At 44.1% G+C, this 15,119-nt stretch overlaps 1 protein-coding gene across 2 annotated transcripts in view; it reads left to right on the forward strand.

Annotated features, from left to right (window-relative positions):
• Positions 1–15,119, forward strand: part of LOC135507602 (teneurin-3-like) — a 462,717-nt gene that overhangs the window by 383,114 nt on the left and 64,484 nt on the right. For both annotated transcript variants that reach the window (XM_064927148.1, XM_064927149.1), the window contains 3 exons: positions 6,894–7,013; positions 11,558–11,690; positions 11,909–12,037. In XM_064927148.1, the coding sequence (XP_064783220.1) occupies positions 6,894–7,013; positions 11,558–11,690; positions 11,909–12,037 (382 nt within the window). The remainder of the gene's footprint in view (positions 1–6,893; positions 7,014–11,557; positions 11,691–11,908; positions 12,038–15,119) is intronic.

The raw sequence follows: 15,119 nt of genomic DNA on the forward strand, positions 1-15,119 counted from the left end.
TCTTGCTGAGCAACAGCTGATATTCCGCCCAAACTCTGTATGCCATCTCCAACCCTGTTCCTGCAGCTACCCAGTACTCTGTATGCCATCTCCAACCCTGTTCCTGCAGCTACCTAGTGCTTCATTTGGGAAACCAAGTGAAATCTGTTCGGGAACATCGATAGTAACATGTTTTCACAACAAAACATATTTCATTAAACTGTTGCACTGAGAAAGGTATGAAGGGGAGAGAGGAGGACATGGAAATGCATGGTTCTGTAGCTAAATGTAACGTCAGCCTATTAATTATGAAAATATAAAAAATGCCCTATTACTAGGCTATTCAAAATCAAATACAAATTCACTATACTTGTAGGCTAACTGTAAGCTGCTCTGCACAATCAATGAACCAACAGCATCGCTTAGGCCTATACATTCTCTCCCAGACTCATGGATATAAAGTTTGGAGCGTAGTGTAAGGTAACCAGTCCATCCAATATGCATAATAATACAGTCCACACTCAAAGTCGATTTACTAGAATTTGTTTAATTTTGGAGTATAGGCTAGACCAATTATGTAGCAAAGACATCTGATTATAATCAGTTTAGTTTGATGTTTTTCTGCCATGTTTGATATGCGGTAGGCTATGTATTGTATAACAACACAAGGGCTTGGGCTCATAGGCCTTTGAATATGCTTCAGCTCTAATATGCGTATGGTTGTTTTGAATGAATCATCACCTTAGAATTCTCTGTCCATTTCATTGTGTAAGGCTTTGAAACAACATCCACAATGACCACATTTTCCACTCAGTTTCAACCTGCTGTTGAACTTCTGAGTTTTAAAATCACTGTACTGTTTTGATGATAAGTGTTTGACATGATTTTTCGATTGCGTTTGGTTTGAGGAACAATAGAGATCTGAGTACCAGGCCATTAGCGACCTGATGGTCGTTAGCGAGTTGGGTACTACCAACGCATGCCCAGAGTGCAAGACCATACCTTGGCAATTGGCGTGTGTGTGTGTGTGGGGGGGGGGGGGGGGGTTGCCTTGGTAACAACCTGCCAGGTGGATACAGTGTGGTCTATAACATTGTTGTCTACAACCATGAAAGTTTGTTTCTCCATACTGGACAACAACATGGGTCATGTACCATGACCAGCTTCAGTTGTGGTCATTCTCAAAGGTCTCATGACTGTTTAACCCTGAACATTGCTTTAATTCAGTCCAGAGTACCGTGCACGTTTGTGATTATTCACAATCACAGTTGATCTAGAACCAAATCGATTTCAATAAGAGCAGGACTAACCAGCCGGTAGAGATTAGCTTATGTTTAGAAAGCACACCGCGATAACAGAGCTAAATAGAGATGCTAAACATGGTGCTCGCTGGGGAGAACAGAACAGTCTGATCATCTGATAAAGCAGGAAGAAGTGTGGAGAAATGAGAGGACGGAACTAACAAATAAGGAGAGAGAGAGAGAGAGGTAGACAGAGAGAGATGGAGAAAGACCGAGAGATGGAGAGAGAGAGAGAGAGAGATGGATGGAGAGAGAGGGAGATGGAAAAAGAAATGGAGAAAGACAGAGACATGGGGAGAGAGCGAGAGAGAGAGACAGATATATGGAGTGAGAAAGAGAGAGGGATGGAGAGCAAAAGAAAGATAGATAAAGGGAGAGAGTCAAATTCACATCTGTCCTGTGTTAGACCCACCTATCCGGGGGCTTTGTTTAGCCAGTAGTGCTAACACAGAGCATGTGCCTGAACATTTCCTTTAGCCTCTGCCAGCCATCCAAAACACACACACACACACACACACACACACACACACACACACACACACACACACACACACACACACACACACACACACACACACACACACACACACACACACACAGGATCTGCAGTAATCCCCAACCAAACAACAGCTCCTCAGCATCAACATGTGAACAAACAAGGCTCTCACAGACCCGCTCTGCCTCTCCTCCTCCTCCTCATCCATCTCTTCTTCTCCTCCTCCGTCTGTGTGTATTGACATGCCACTCTCTGTCAACAGAGATAGAGAGCTCGTCGTTTAGCAGGAAATGACACTCGAGCGAGAGACTGGAATAGAGATATTATTCAGGGTGGCAATTCATTCAAAAGAGACATACTCAATAAGGAAGTACAGATGTAGGATCTTCATTTGAGCCAGTTTGATACAGCAGGAAAACAATCCTGCATCAACAGGAAATGTGAATATACAATTAATGGACATTTTTGTAGGGGTCGATACATTTTTTGTAAAGGAAAATCAAGTCTGAAATTTCAAAGTGGAAATTTCAAATTTCAGAATCCTTTTTAAACCTCAAACACACAACTCGTTCTACATTTCCTGCATTGCAGTAAAGTGCTCCTGCGACATGGTGATCAAATTAAGACCCTACATTCGTAGTCTGGGATTTTTTGCATTGCGGCGCAGAGCAGACATCCTGTAAGTGACTGTCTGCAGCACAACAAGGACAGGAAGAGCAAACACCTGTTTACACCTAAATTATTATTGACTTCTCCAAACCTCCAATTGAAATAGTCTCACTGCTTTAAAAGCAGGCACTACCAAGGCTTTCTGCCAAGGTTATTGGATAAAAACATGTCGGACCCCTTTTCGTGTCTCAACTTCTTACACTAGAGCTTTATTTTCCTTTGTCTGCCATAATCGTCTAACAATACAATTGCAGAACATTTTCAGTTCAGAGTTTGTTTAAATGCAATCCTTTGGCTCCCTTATACAGGTTATATAGTTACTGGGAATGAGGAGTCTGAATACACTGTGAAGAATGTTATTATTCCTCTTTATGGATCGTGACGGGCCAAATTAGGCATGTGGCCACGAACGCTTCACTACTTTAAGTGGTGGCTCACATACACACACACACTCTCACACACACACACACAGCGGAATTTAGATAAGACCACTTCTTTGCCACGCTTCAGCAAACTCTCGAAGAGGGAGACGAGCGATGGAGCTTAAAGGTGCAGTATATTAAGCAGGAAGACCGACCCCCGACCTCTCTCTTGTGTTAGGTCCTTCCCTCAGTGTTTTTATATTGCACACAGATTTCAAGCGGATTAACGCTCGGGGACTAGTTGGTCTTGGCTCTGTCGACTCCCCTTATGGCCCTGTTCTGTGTAGTGATGTTGTGGTCTCGTGGTCAAGGGCCCGGTTAATTGGTCCTCTGACTGGGGTTAGCAGGGTTGAGGGTTCAAATCCCAGGTGCCGGGTCACAGCTGTGGAGCCCCGGGGGCGAGCTGAAGCGGTATCCTTGAATGACTTTGGTGAGAGGCCAGCTGGCGGCTAGAGACTAATCTGTCTGATAAGAACTACATGGAGGACATCCTGGACTGTGGTGTCCAGCCCAGTGTTTAAATACTCAGGGTGAAAGACAACATCCTCAATTCTGACAACAGACATGGACGTAACAATCAATGCCAGTACAACATGTAAAAGTATAATTTAGAGAAAAAGGTCACAGAGGTGACAGTGACAGTGGCACTTTCTAACTCCAAGCCACATTCCATGACATGCAACCATGTAAAAAAGGAAATAGCACCCGTCAGTTACTGAGGCGCTGCCTGTTGCCTACAGCAACCTTTGTCATGCTTATTATGCGAGGGAGAGAGAGAGAGATGTGTGCCAGTGGGAGGGGAAAGGTTAAGGGTTAACGAAAGGTGTTATTTCGTCAATGCACCAGAGTAATGATAATACCCGAGTAATGATAATAGCCGAGTAATGATAGTACCCGAGTAATGATAATACCCGAGTAATGATAATACCTGAGTAATGATAATACCCGAGTAATGATAATAGCTGAGTAATGATAATACCCGAGTAATGATAATACCCGAGTAATGATAATAGCTGAGTAATGATAATACCCGAGTAATGATAGTACCCGAGTAATGATAATACCCGAGTAATGATAGTACCCGAGTAATGATAGTACCCGAGTAATGATAATACCCGAGTAATGATAATACCCGAGTAATGATAGTACCCGAGTAATGATAATACCTGAGTAATGATAATACCTGAGTAATGATAATACCTGAGTAATGATAATACCCGAGTAATGATAATACCCGAGTAATGATAATACCCGAGTAATGATAATATCTGAGTAATGATAATACCCGAGTAATGATAATACCCGAGTAATGATAATACCCAGGTAATGATAGTACCCAGGTAATGATAATACCCAGGTAATGATAGTACCCGAGTAATGATAGTACCCGAGTAATGATAATACCCGAGTAATGATAATACCCGAGTAATGATAGTACCCGAGTAATGATAATACCTGAGTAATGATAATACCCGAGTAATGCAAGTACCCGAGTAATGATAATACCCGAGTAATGATAATACCTGAGTAATGATAATACCCGAGTAATGATAATACCCGAGTAATGATAATACCCGAGTAATGATAATACCCGAGTAATGATAATACCCGAGTAATGATAATACCCGAGTAATGATAATACCCGAGTAATGATAATACCCGAGTAATGATAATAGCTGAGTAATGATAGTACCCGAGTAATGATAATACCCGAGTAATGATAGTACCCGAGTAATGATAGTACCCGAGTAATGATAATACCCGAGTAATGATAGTACCAGAGTAATGATAATACCCGAGTAATGATAGTACCCGAGTAATGATAGTACCCGAGTAATGATAATACCCGAGTAATGATAATAGCTGAGTAATGATAATACCCGAGTAATGATAGTACCCGAGTAATGATAATACCCGAGTAATGATAGTACCCGAGTAATGATAATAGCTGAGTAATGATATCACCAGAGTAATGATACTACCAGAGTAATGATAGTACCAGAGTAATGATAGTATCAGCATAATGATAGCACCAGACTAATGATAGCACCAGAGTAATGATAGTACCAGAGTAATGATAGTACCAGAGGAATGGTTGTACTAGAGTAATGATAGTACCAGAGTAATGATAGTACCAGAGGAATGGTTGTACTAGAGGAATGATAGTACCAGAGTAATGCTAATACCAGAGGAATGATAGTACCAGAGTAATGATAGTACCAGAGTAATGATAGTACCAGAGGAATGATAGTACCAGAGTAATGATAATACCAGAGGAATGTTAGTACCATAGGAATGATAGTACCTGTGTAATGTTAGTACCAGCGTAATGATAATACCAGAGGAATCATAGTACCAGAGTAATGATAATACCAGAGGAATCATAGTACCAGAGTAATGATAATACCAGAGTAATGATAGTACCAGAGTAATGATAGTACCAGAGTAATGATAATACCAGAGGAATTATAGTACCAGAGGAATTATAGTACCTGTGTAATGTTAGTACCAGCGTAATGATAATACCAGAGTAATGATAATACCAGAGGAATGATAGTACCAGAGGAATGATAGTACCAGAGTAATGTTAGTTCAAGAGTAATGATAGTACCAGAGTAATGATAGTACCAGAGTAATGATAGTACCAGAGGAATGATAGCACCAGAGGAATGATAGTACCAGAGTAATGTTAGTTCAAGAGTAATGATAGTACCAGAGTAATGATAATACCAGAGGAATGATAGTACCAGAGGAATGATAGTACAAGAGGAATGATAGTACCAGAGGAATGATAGTACCAGAGTAATGATAGTCCCTTGCAGCGTCTATGCTCTCAGAAACACTCAGACACCTGAACAGTGACAATCGGGTATGTTTGCATCCCAACTGCCACCCTATTCCCTATATAGTGAACCACTTTTCGTCAAAAGTAGTGCACTATATAGGGAATAGGGTGCCATCTGGAACACAGAAATTGTTTTACGGTGACAGATACCTCCCTAAGCAAATGGAAGGAATAATTTACAGCTACATTAAGGACCCCATTCTCCCCTCCCCCCCCTCACACACACACACACACACACACACACACACATACAGGTATTAATGAGGCGAGGTCGCTGGGTAATTTGTAATTTATGGCATGTTTACACTATAAAAGAGGGAGGGGGGAACATCAACTGTACTGTCTGGCATCCTCTCAGACTGTTGCAAAGGATAGTGCTGGAGGAGGAAAAGTTGTGTGTGTGTCTCTGTCCCTCTCTACAGGGTGATTCAATGCTCCGCTACTGATTAGCACTCAGTGAAAGCTGTAATGACCTGGGAAGGAGAGCTATAAGTAAATCTAGCTACCCTCCCCCTGCACACACACACACAGAGTAGCTATCTCCACAGGACCAGACCCATTGATTAAAAACTCATCTAAACGGTCCACTGCTAGCCGGGCCTGGCTAAACAACTTGACTTTTCTCCTCTTTTTTTTAAACAATTTTTGCCGCAGAATAAATTTGCCGTGCTGCTGGCCTGTGTATATGATGGTGGGCAAAGTGTGTGTGTGTCCGTGCGTGTGTGTGTGTGTTCATCCGTTAGTGCGTGTGTGCTGTGTGTGATTTATTCACTCAGTCCCCTAGTATCGATCAGGCTGATAAGCCTCAGAGGGGAAAGGCCCAGGCATCCCAGCAGCCCTTAAACACATGTGTTATGTGTGCTAAACAGGGAGATGTAAGCCCACATGAATAACAATATGTGTGTGTGTGTGTGGGGGGGGGGGTTGAATCACGTGTGATTTTGTGCATGCATAGCGGTGATGTGAAAAGGGAATTTGTTATTCGACGTGGCACTGTACAGTGTCATACTGTGGTGTTTATGAATGTGCTGAGTGAAAGTTGTCTAGTGTGTTATTTCCTGTCGGTCCTCTAGCGTGATGTGTATCTCAGGATATCTCTGTCTCTGCGGCGTCCTATAGCTGCAGTGTACAAAATAACGACGTCTCTAAGTAGATCATCTCTACGTGTTGTTTCTCCCCAGCCTGGTGTCCATCATCAGAGGTCAAGTCCTGACGGCAGACGGAACCCCCCTCATAGGAGTCAATGTTACCTTCGTCCACTACCCCGACCACGGATACACCGTCACGCGCAAGGACGGCATGTAGGTCCACGCACACACACACATGCGCGCACACGCACGCACATACACACGCACATACACACACACACACACACACACACTCGTACGCACACACACACACACACACACAGACACACACACACGTACGCACACACACACACACACAGACACACACGTACGCACACACACACACACGCACACGCACGCACATACACACGCACATACACACACACACACACACGTACGCACGCACACACACACACACAGACACACACACACGTACGCACATACACACACACACACAGACACACACGTACGCACACACACACACGCGCGCGCACACGCACGCACATACACACGCACATACACACACACACACAGACACACACACACGTACGCACGCACACACACGTACGCACTTACACACACACACGCGCGCGCGCGCACACGCACGCACATACACACACACAGACACACACACACGTACGCACGCACGCACACACACACACACACACACACACACACACACGCACACACACACACACACCACAGACTCTGGTCTTCCTCACCACTGACACCTCATACAGTATTTGATTTATGTTGTGTTTTCAGGACTGGTTGATTGAATCGTTATGAGTGTGTCTGTGTGTGCATATTTGCGTGAATGTTTTTCCGTGCATCGGTGAGTATGTGAGAGAGAGAAAAGAGAAACCGCAGCACGCTTCTTCTCCTGTCCCTCTACGACTCTGTCTCGTAAATCTCCCAAAATCCTCTCTCTCATGCAAATGTAATCTCAGCAGCTTCCCCCCAATGAAAAAGCACACACTCACAAACACCCCCCACCCCAAATGAAAACCCTGCGCCATTTAAATGTGAACTGGAGGGCTGTTTAAAATGCATTGGATTTACAAGGGCAGAATCAATTAGCCTGCGTCATTCGAGCGCAGGGCACAGAACACACATACACACACACACCTCCACTACACCCTGCCCCCCACTCCCGGTTCCCCGGTGTTATTACAGCGAGTGTTCCTGCAACCCTCCTCGACACCAACCAGGAAATAGGAAACGCAGTCCGAGTCCCAAATACCACCCTATTCGCTATATAGTGCACTACTTAATTCCCATAGGGCTCTGGTGAAAAGTAGAGAGCAGTAGATAGGGAATAGGATGCCATTTGGGACAGAGGCGCAATCACTCCCAGGCCCCAGCCCCATCAGGACCTTTTATTACACCAACCGCGCCCAATTAGATTGTGAAGCAGGGGTGTTAAGGGCAAAAGTGCAAGCCGTGATATTTGGTGCTCCCTGCCTCATTGAGAGGAGGCTCTGTGTGATTGCTGGGAGTGTAATAGGTTGAATCTCTAGGGCGAGGCTAAGCTGCTAGATTGCAATAGGTGTGTGATGGCGACCACTGTGGCAAATTGAATACATGATGTTGCACGATGTTCCACACTGCAGGTTGCAATGTATCCAGCCACTATGTCATGCCCCTGTTACTATATAGACTAAATGAAATGGAATAATTTATGTTGTTGTAATAGACTGAATATACTGCCATGCCACTGCTAAAATTGACTGAATATACTGCCATGCCACTGCTAAAGTTGACTGAATATACTGCTATGCCACTGCTAAAATAGGCTGAATATACTGCCATGCCACTGCTACAATAGACTCAATATACTGCCATGCCACTGCTAAAATAGACTGAATATACTGCTATGCCACTGCTAAAATAGACTGAATATACTGCCATGCCACTGCTAAAATAGACTGAATATACTGCCATGCCACTGCTACAATAGACTCAATATACTGCCATGCCACTGCTACAATAGACTGAATATACTGCTATGCCACTGCTAAAATAGACTGAATATACTGCTATGCCACTGCTACAATAGACTGAATATACTGCTATGCCGCTGCTACAATAGACTGAATATACTGCTATGCCGCTGCTACAATAGACTGAATATACTGCCATGCCACTGCTACAATAGACTCAATATACTGCCATGCCACTGCTACAATAGACTCAATATACTGCCATGCCACTGCTAAAATAGACTCAATATACTGCCATGCCACTGCTAAAATAGACTCAATATACTGCCATGCCACTGCTAAAATAGACTGAATATGGAACTGTCATTACCAAAAGTCAAATTAGTGGATTCTGCTATTTCAGCCATGTCACTGAGCTCTTCAGCACACAGCCATGCAATTGCCATAGACAAACATGGGCAGTAGAATGGCCTTACTGAAGAGCTCAGTGCCTTTCAACGTGGCACCGTCATAGGATGACATCTATCCAGCAAATTTCTGCCCTGCTAAAGCTTCCCCGGTCAACTGTAAGTGCTGTTATTGTGAAATGGAAGCATCTTGGAGCAACAACGGCTCAGCCGCGAAGTAGTAGGCCACACAAGCTCACAGAATGGGACCACCGAGTGCTGAGGCGCGTAGCGCATAAAAATACAAACTGCCTCTGATAGCAAAGTCAGCACAAGAACTGTTCGTTGGGAACTTCATGAAATGGGTTTCCATGGCTGAGCAGCCACACACAAGCCTAAGATCACCATGCACAATACCAAGCGTCAGCTGGAGCTCGCCGCCATTGGACTCTAAAGCAGTGGGAACGTGTTCTCTGGAGTGATGAATCACACTTCACCATCTGGCAGTCCGACGGACAATTCTGGGTTTGGCGGATGCCAGGAGAATGCTACCTGCCCTAATGCATAATGCCAACTGTAATGTTTGGTGGAGGAGGAATAATGGTCTGGGGCTGTTTTTCATGGTTCAGGTTAGGCCTCTTAGTTCCAGTGAAGGGAAATCTTAACGCTACATACAATGACTTTCTATCTAGACGATGCTGGGCTTCCAACTTTGGGGCAACAGTTTGGGGAACTTCCTGTTTCAGCATGACAATGCACGAAGTGAGGTCCATACAGAAATGGTTTGTCGAGGTCGGTGAGAAAGAACTTGACTGGCCTTAACCTCAACTCCGTCGAATGCCTTTGGGATGAATTGGAACGCCGACTGCGAGCCAGGCCTAGTCGCCCAACATCAGTGCCCGACCTCACTAATGCTCTTGTGGCTGAATGGAAGCAAGTAACCGCAGCAATGTTCCAACATCTAGTGGAAAGCCTTCCCAGAAGAGTGGAGGCTGTTATAGCAGCAAAAGGGGGACCAACTCCATATTAATGCCCATGATTTTGGAATGAGAGGAGCAGTTGTCCACATACTTTTGGCCATTTAGTGTATTTAAGCAGTAAGTCCCAAGGGGGTCCACGCCTAAGGACTGTGCTTAGGGACGACGATTCACGGAGTGCCTGGATTCAACCATTAGTCGTGGTATATTGGCCAAATACCACAAATCCCGAGGTATACGGTCTCAAACTCCCATGGTATACTGTCTCACATACCACTGCTGTCAGCCAATCAGCATTCTGGGCTAGAACCACCCAGTTTATAAATAACAATATATCTGGTCGTAACAGATTGAATGCTGGTGTCACTGCTTGTCTGTGCTTCCATGAGTGTGTTCTTTTATCTATGCATTTTCTGTATGTGTTACGTGTGTGTCTTCACACTTCACCCCACCAGCCCCCTCCAGACACAGAATATAGGACAGGACTTAGGGGACCTTCTCTCTCTTCCACTCGGATGGCTCTCCCTATAGGCCTGCTACATGTTAAAAGACAAAGTTAGCTAGCCAAATGGAGCTCTCTCTCTCACCACACACACATACACACACACACATCCAATAATAATTGGCCCCATCATCTTGTTTTCAGTACAGGAGTAAGAACAAAATCATGTTTTGTTCTGAGATAAGTAGTAGAGAGGAAGAGGGAGAGATATAGCAGGAAAGGAGAGAGGGAGAGAGAGAGAGAGCCTCAGGTTGGACATACTAGACAGGAGAGACAATTAGAACAGGACAGTCTGATCACCCTTCATCCTCACTCTACCTCCATCAGTGCCAAATATACAGAGATCTCTGTCTCCAGGGCCCAAGCACAACTCGGAGGAAATGTGTGAACACGCAAAAGGCCCTTTCTACTGTCTGTGTGTGTGGGCTGAAGGGGGGTGTGTGTGTGCCTGTGTGTGTCTGTCCATCCATCTGTCCGCCTGTCTCTCTGTGTGAATGCACATGCCTGTGTGTTTATCTCACCACCTCTAACCCCATCTCTCCTCATCTCTCTCCACCTCTAACCCCATCTCTCTCCATCTCTCTCCATCTCTCTCCACCTCTATCCCCATCTCTCCTTTTCTCTATCCTCATCTCTCTCCACCTCTAACCCCATCTCTCTCCATCTCTCTCCACCTCTATCCCCATCTCTCCTCTTCTCTATCCTCATCTCTCTCCACCTCTAACCCCATCTCTCTCCATCTCTCTCCATCTCTCTCCACCTCTATCCACATCTCTCCTCGTCTCTATCCTCGTCTCTCTCCACCTCTAACCCCATCTCTCTCCATCTCTCTCCACCTCTATCCCCATCTCTCCTCTTCTCTATCCTCATCTCTCTCCACCTCTAACCCCATCTCTCTCCATCTCTCCAGGTTTGACCTGTTGACCAACGGTGGGGCCAGTCTGACCCTGAGTTTCGAGCGGGCTCCGTTCCTGATACAGTACCGCACCGTGTGGATCCCCTGGAACGTCTTCTATGTCATGGACACCCTGGTCATGAAGAAGGTGAAATATAGTTGATAAAGAAATTTCATTAAATGTAATTGTATTGAGTCTTATTGAATTCCATTGTATTTCATTTAATCATATTGAATCATATTGAACTGTATTGAATTGTATTTAATCATATTCAATTGTATTGAATCGTGTTACTCATATTAAATTGTATTGACTCGTATTGAATTGTATTGACTCGTCTTCAATCATATTGAATCGTATTGCAGGAGGAGAATGACATCCCCAGCTGTGACCTGAGTGGTTTCATCAGGCCCAGTCCTGTCATCGTGGCCTCTCCCCTCTCGACCTGCTTCAGGTCCTCACCAGAGGATGGGCCCATCATACCTGAGACACAGGTGAGACATACACATCATCATATACACATTATCGTCGTGCACACATTATCATCATCATCGTACACACATGATCATAATCATACACACATCATCATCATACACACATTATCATCGTGCACACATTATCGTCGTCATACACACATTATCATCACATATATATATATATATATATATATATATATATATATATATATATATATATGCATTATCATCATCATACACACATCGTCGTCATTGTACATACATGCATGATCATAACCATACACACATTATCATCATACACACATTATCGTCATACACACATTATCAGCATACACACATTATCACCATACATACTTTATCATCCTCGTATATGCATTGTCATCAACCACACATTATCATCCTCATATATGCATTGTCATCATACACACAGTATCATCCTCGTATACACATTATCATCATATATACATTATCACCATCATTCATACACATCATCATACACACATTATCATCATCATACACACATTATCATCATCATGTACACTTTATCATCATCATATATACATTATCATCATCATACACACATCATCATCATACACACATTGTCATCATCATACACATATTATCATCATCAAGCACACTTTATCATCATCATATATACATTATCATCATCATCATACACACATTATCACCATCATATATGGATTATCATCATATACACACATTATCATATATACACGTTATCATCATATATACACATTATCACCACATATAAATATCATCAGCATATATACATTATCATCATCATACACACATTATCATCATCATATACGTACATGCACACACACACACACAATCCGAAATCCAGACGAGTTGTGCTGAATACACACACTTTTCCACAAAACCCGTTATACCTAAGACTCAAGTGAGGTGACAGAGGAGAAAGGATACCTACAGTACATCAAACACCCACTGTACACACACCTCACAACACGGTCAGCTAGGGTTCGTCCAGTTCACTTGACTTCCAGCTCACTACCCCTCTCCACAGACCCACTCAGTACCCTCATCAGTTCAACTCATCTGTTCAACTCTCCTGTTCAACTCATCTGTTCAACTCTCCTGTTCAACTCATCTGTTCAACTCTCCTGTTCAACTCATCTGTTCAACTCTCCTGTACTGTACTGTAAATGAGGGAGATGACGTTTATGAATTTCCTGCCTGGGCTGCGGACAGTGGAATTATGACATTAACACGTCATGGTATTTTGTGGGAGTTGTTGTCCTACAACCAATCAGAATCCAGGATCCAAACAACCCGTTTTTTAATGCCCCATAACACCCCACACTGCTTCACCCAAGCTTTACCGGGACCTCAAACAGCCAACTCAGTTGGAACGGGAGGCCTCACAAAAAGCCGGGCCGAACTTCAGTACTTAAAGTATGAAAGCACACCTTTAACAGCCCAGTGAGTACAAGGTCTAGCCATTTTCTAACTGCTGCACAGATGCTCTTTGTTTCGTTCAAAGAGGAGGTGCCTTGATGAAGAGAGAGAGCATTTAAATCCATGTATAGTCTTTCTAGCTGTGCCAGACAAGGTGTGAGTTGTTACGAGGGTCTCACACGCGCTCGCACACGCACACTCATTCGTAGATCAAAACCCAGGCTTTACCATGATGGCAGTATCACAGGCCAATCTGTGCAGAAGAGCATCTTCAGTAAAGCTGATACAGGGGGCCAGACACATGTTTTATCTGCTCCGAATGAGTCCGCTCTCTCTCCCTATCTCTCTCTCTCTATCTCTCTATCTCTCTCAACTCCCCTGTGCGGCCAGATAGACTTGGCCCAACTTCCTCTTGGCCCAACTTCCTCTTGGCCCAACTTCTGTCTCCTCTTCTCTGGCACTCCTTCCGTCTAAAACACTTTGATAAGGATGTGTTCTGCACCATCAGCTAAACAATACACACAGACATAAACACACACAGACATAAACACACACAGACATAAACACACACAGACATAAACACACACAGACATTAACACACACAGACACACACAAACATAAACACACGCAGACATAAACACACACAGACATAAACACACACAGACACACAGACATAAACACACACACAGATATGAACACACAGATATAAACACACAGACACAAACAGACACACAGACATAAACGCACACAGACATACACACAGTAACACAAACACACACTGAGAAACGCAAGCAATCAGACACAGGCACACACATAATACACAGAAACACTCACAGACTCTCTCATACACACACAGAGACAAGCACACAGTAACAGGCATCGTGTCCCGGCCCAGCCAGTCCCCAAACAATCCGGTCCTGATTTGAATTAGTTCCTGTTGTTATGAGCAGAACTATAAAGCCTCAGAGCTCGTGCAAGGAGAGGCGGATGGTGAAGGAGGTTAGCGTTTTATAAAGGGACGCAGGGGTCGGACAGCTATACCCCAGGGGCCTTCACAAGGGGTGTGTGTGTGTGTGTGTGTGTGTGTGTGTGTGTGTGTGTGTGTGTGTGTGTGTGTGTGTGTGTGTGTGTGTGTGTGTGTGTGTGTGTGTGTGTGTGTGGTGAGGAAAAACACAGTAAAAGGAACCCAGCACTAACACGAAGCCGTACCAAAGCAGTCAGTCACAGAGAGTAGCTAACTGGTAACAGACATGTCCACTAAGAGTCATCCTTGCAAGAGAATAGTCTTGCTGAGGAAAGTACTTTGGATTACACACACACACACACACACACACACACACACACACACTTGGCTGTTATGTGGCTCGGGATAACACGCGGCATGCACACACACACACACACACACTTGGCTGTCATGTGGCTTGGGGATGACACGCTATTGTGTGCTCGCTGTTCCACAGAGGAGAAAGAATGGAAGCAGAAGACCAAATAAAGGTTAGCCAAGTGTGTTCAGTTGGAGCACAATGAGACAGTGGTCCTCAGTGTCTGGATGAAACCAACTCTCTAAATTCTTCAGGTCCCAGAACCCAGTACGTAGGGTTCGTTGATACCGCTGACGGGTTCTATTAACACAAAGGACCAGAAGAAACTAGTTTAGACA

This window comes from Oncorhynchus masou, chromosome 21, assembly GCF_036934945.1.
Source record: "Oncorhynchus masou masou isolate Uvic2021 chromosome 21, UVic_Omas_1.1, whole genome shotgun sequence".
Classification (NCBI taxonomy): Eukaryota; Metazoa; Chordata; class Actinopteri; order Salmoniformes; family Salmonidae; genus Oncorhynchus; species Oncorhynchus masou.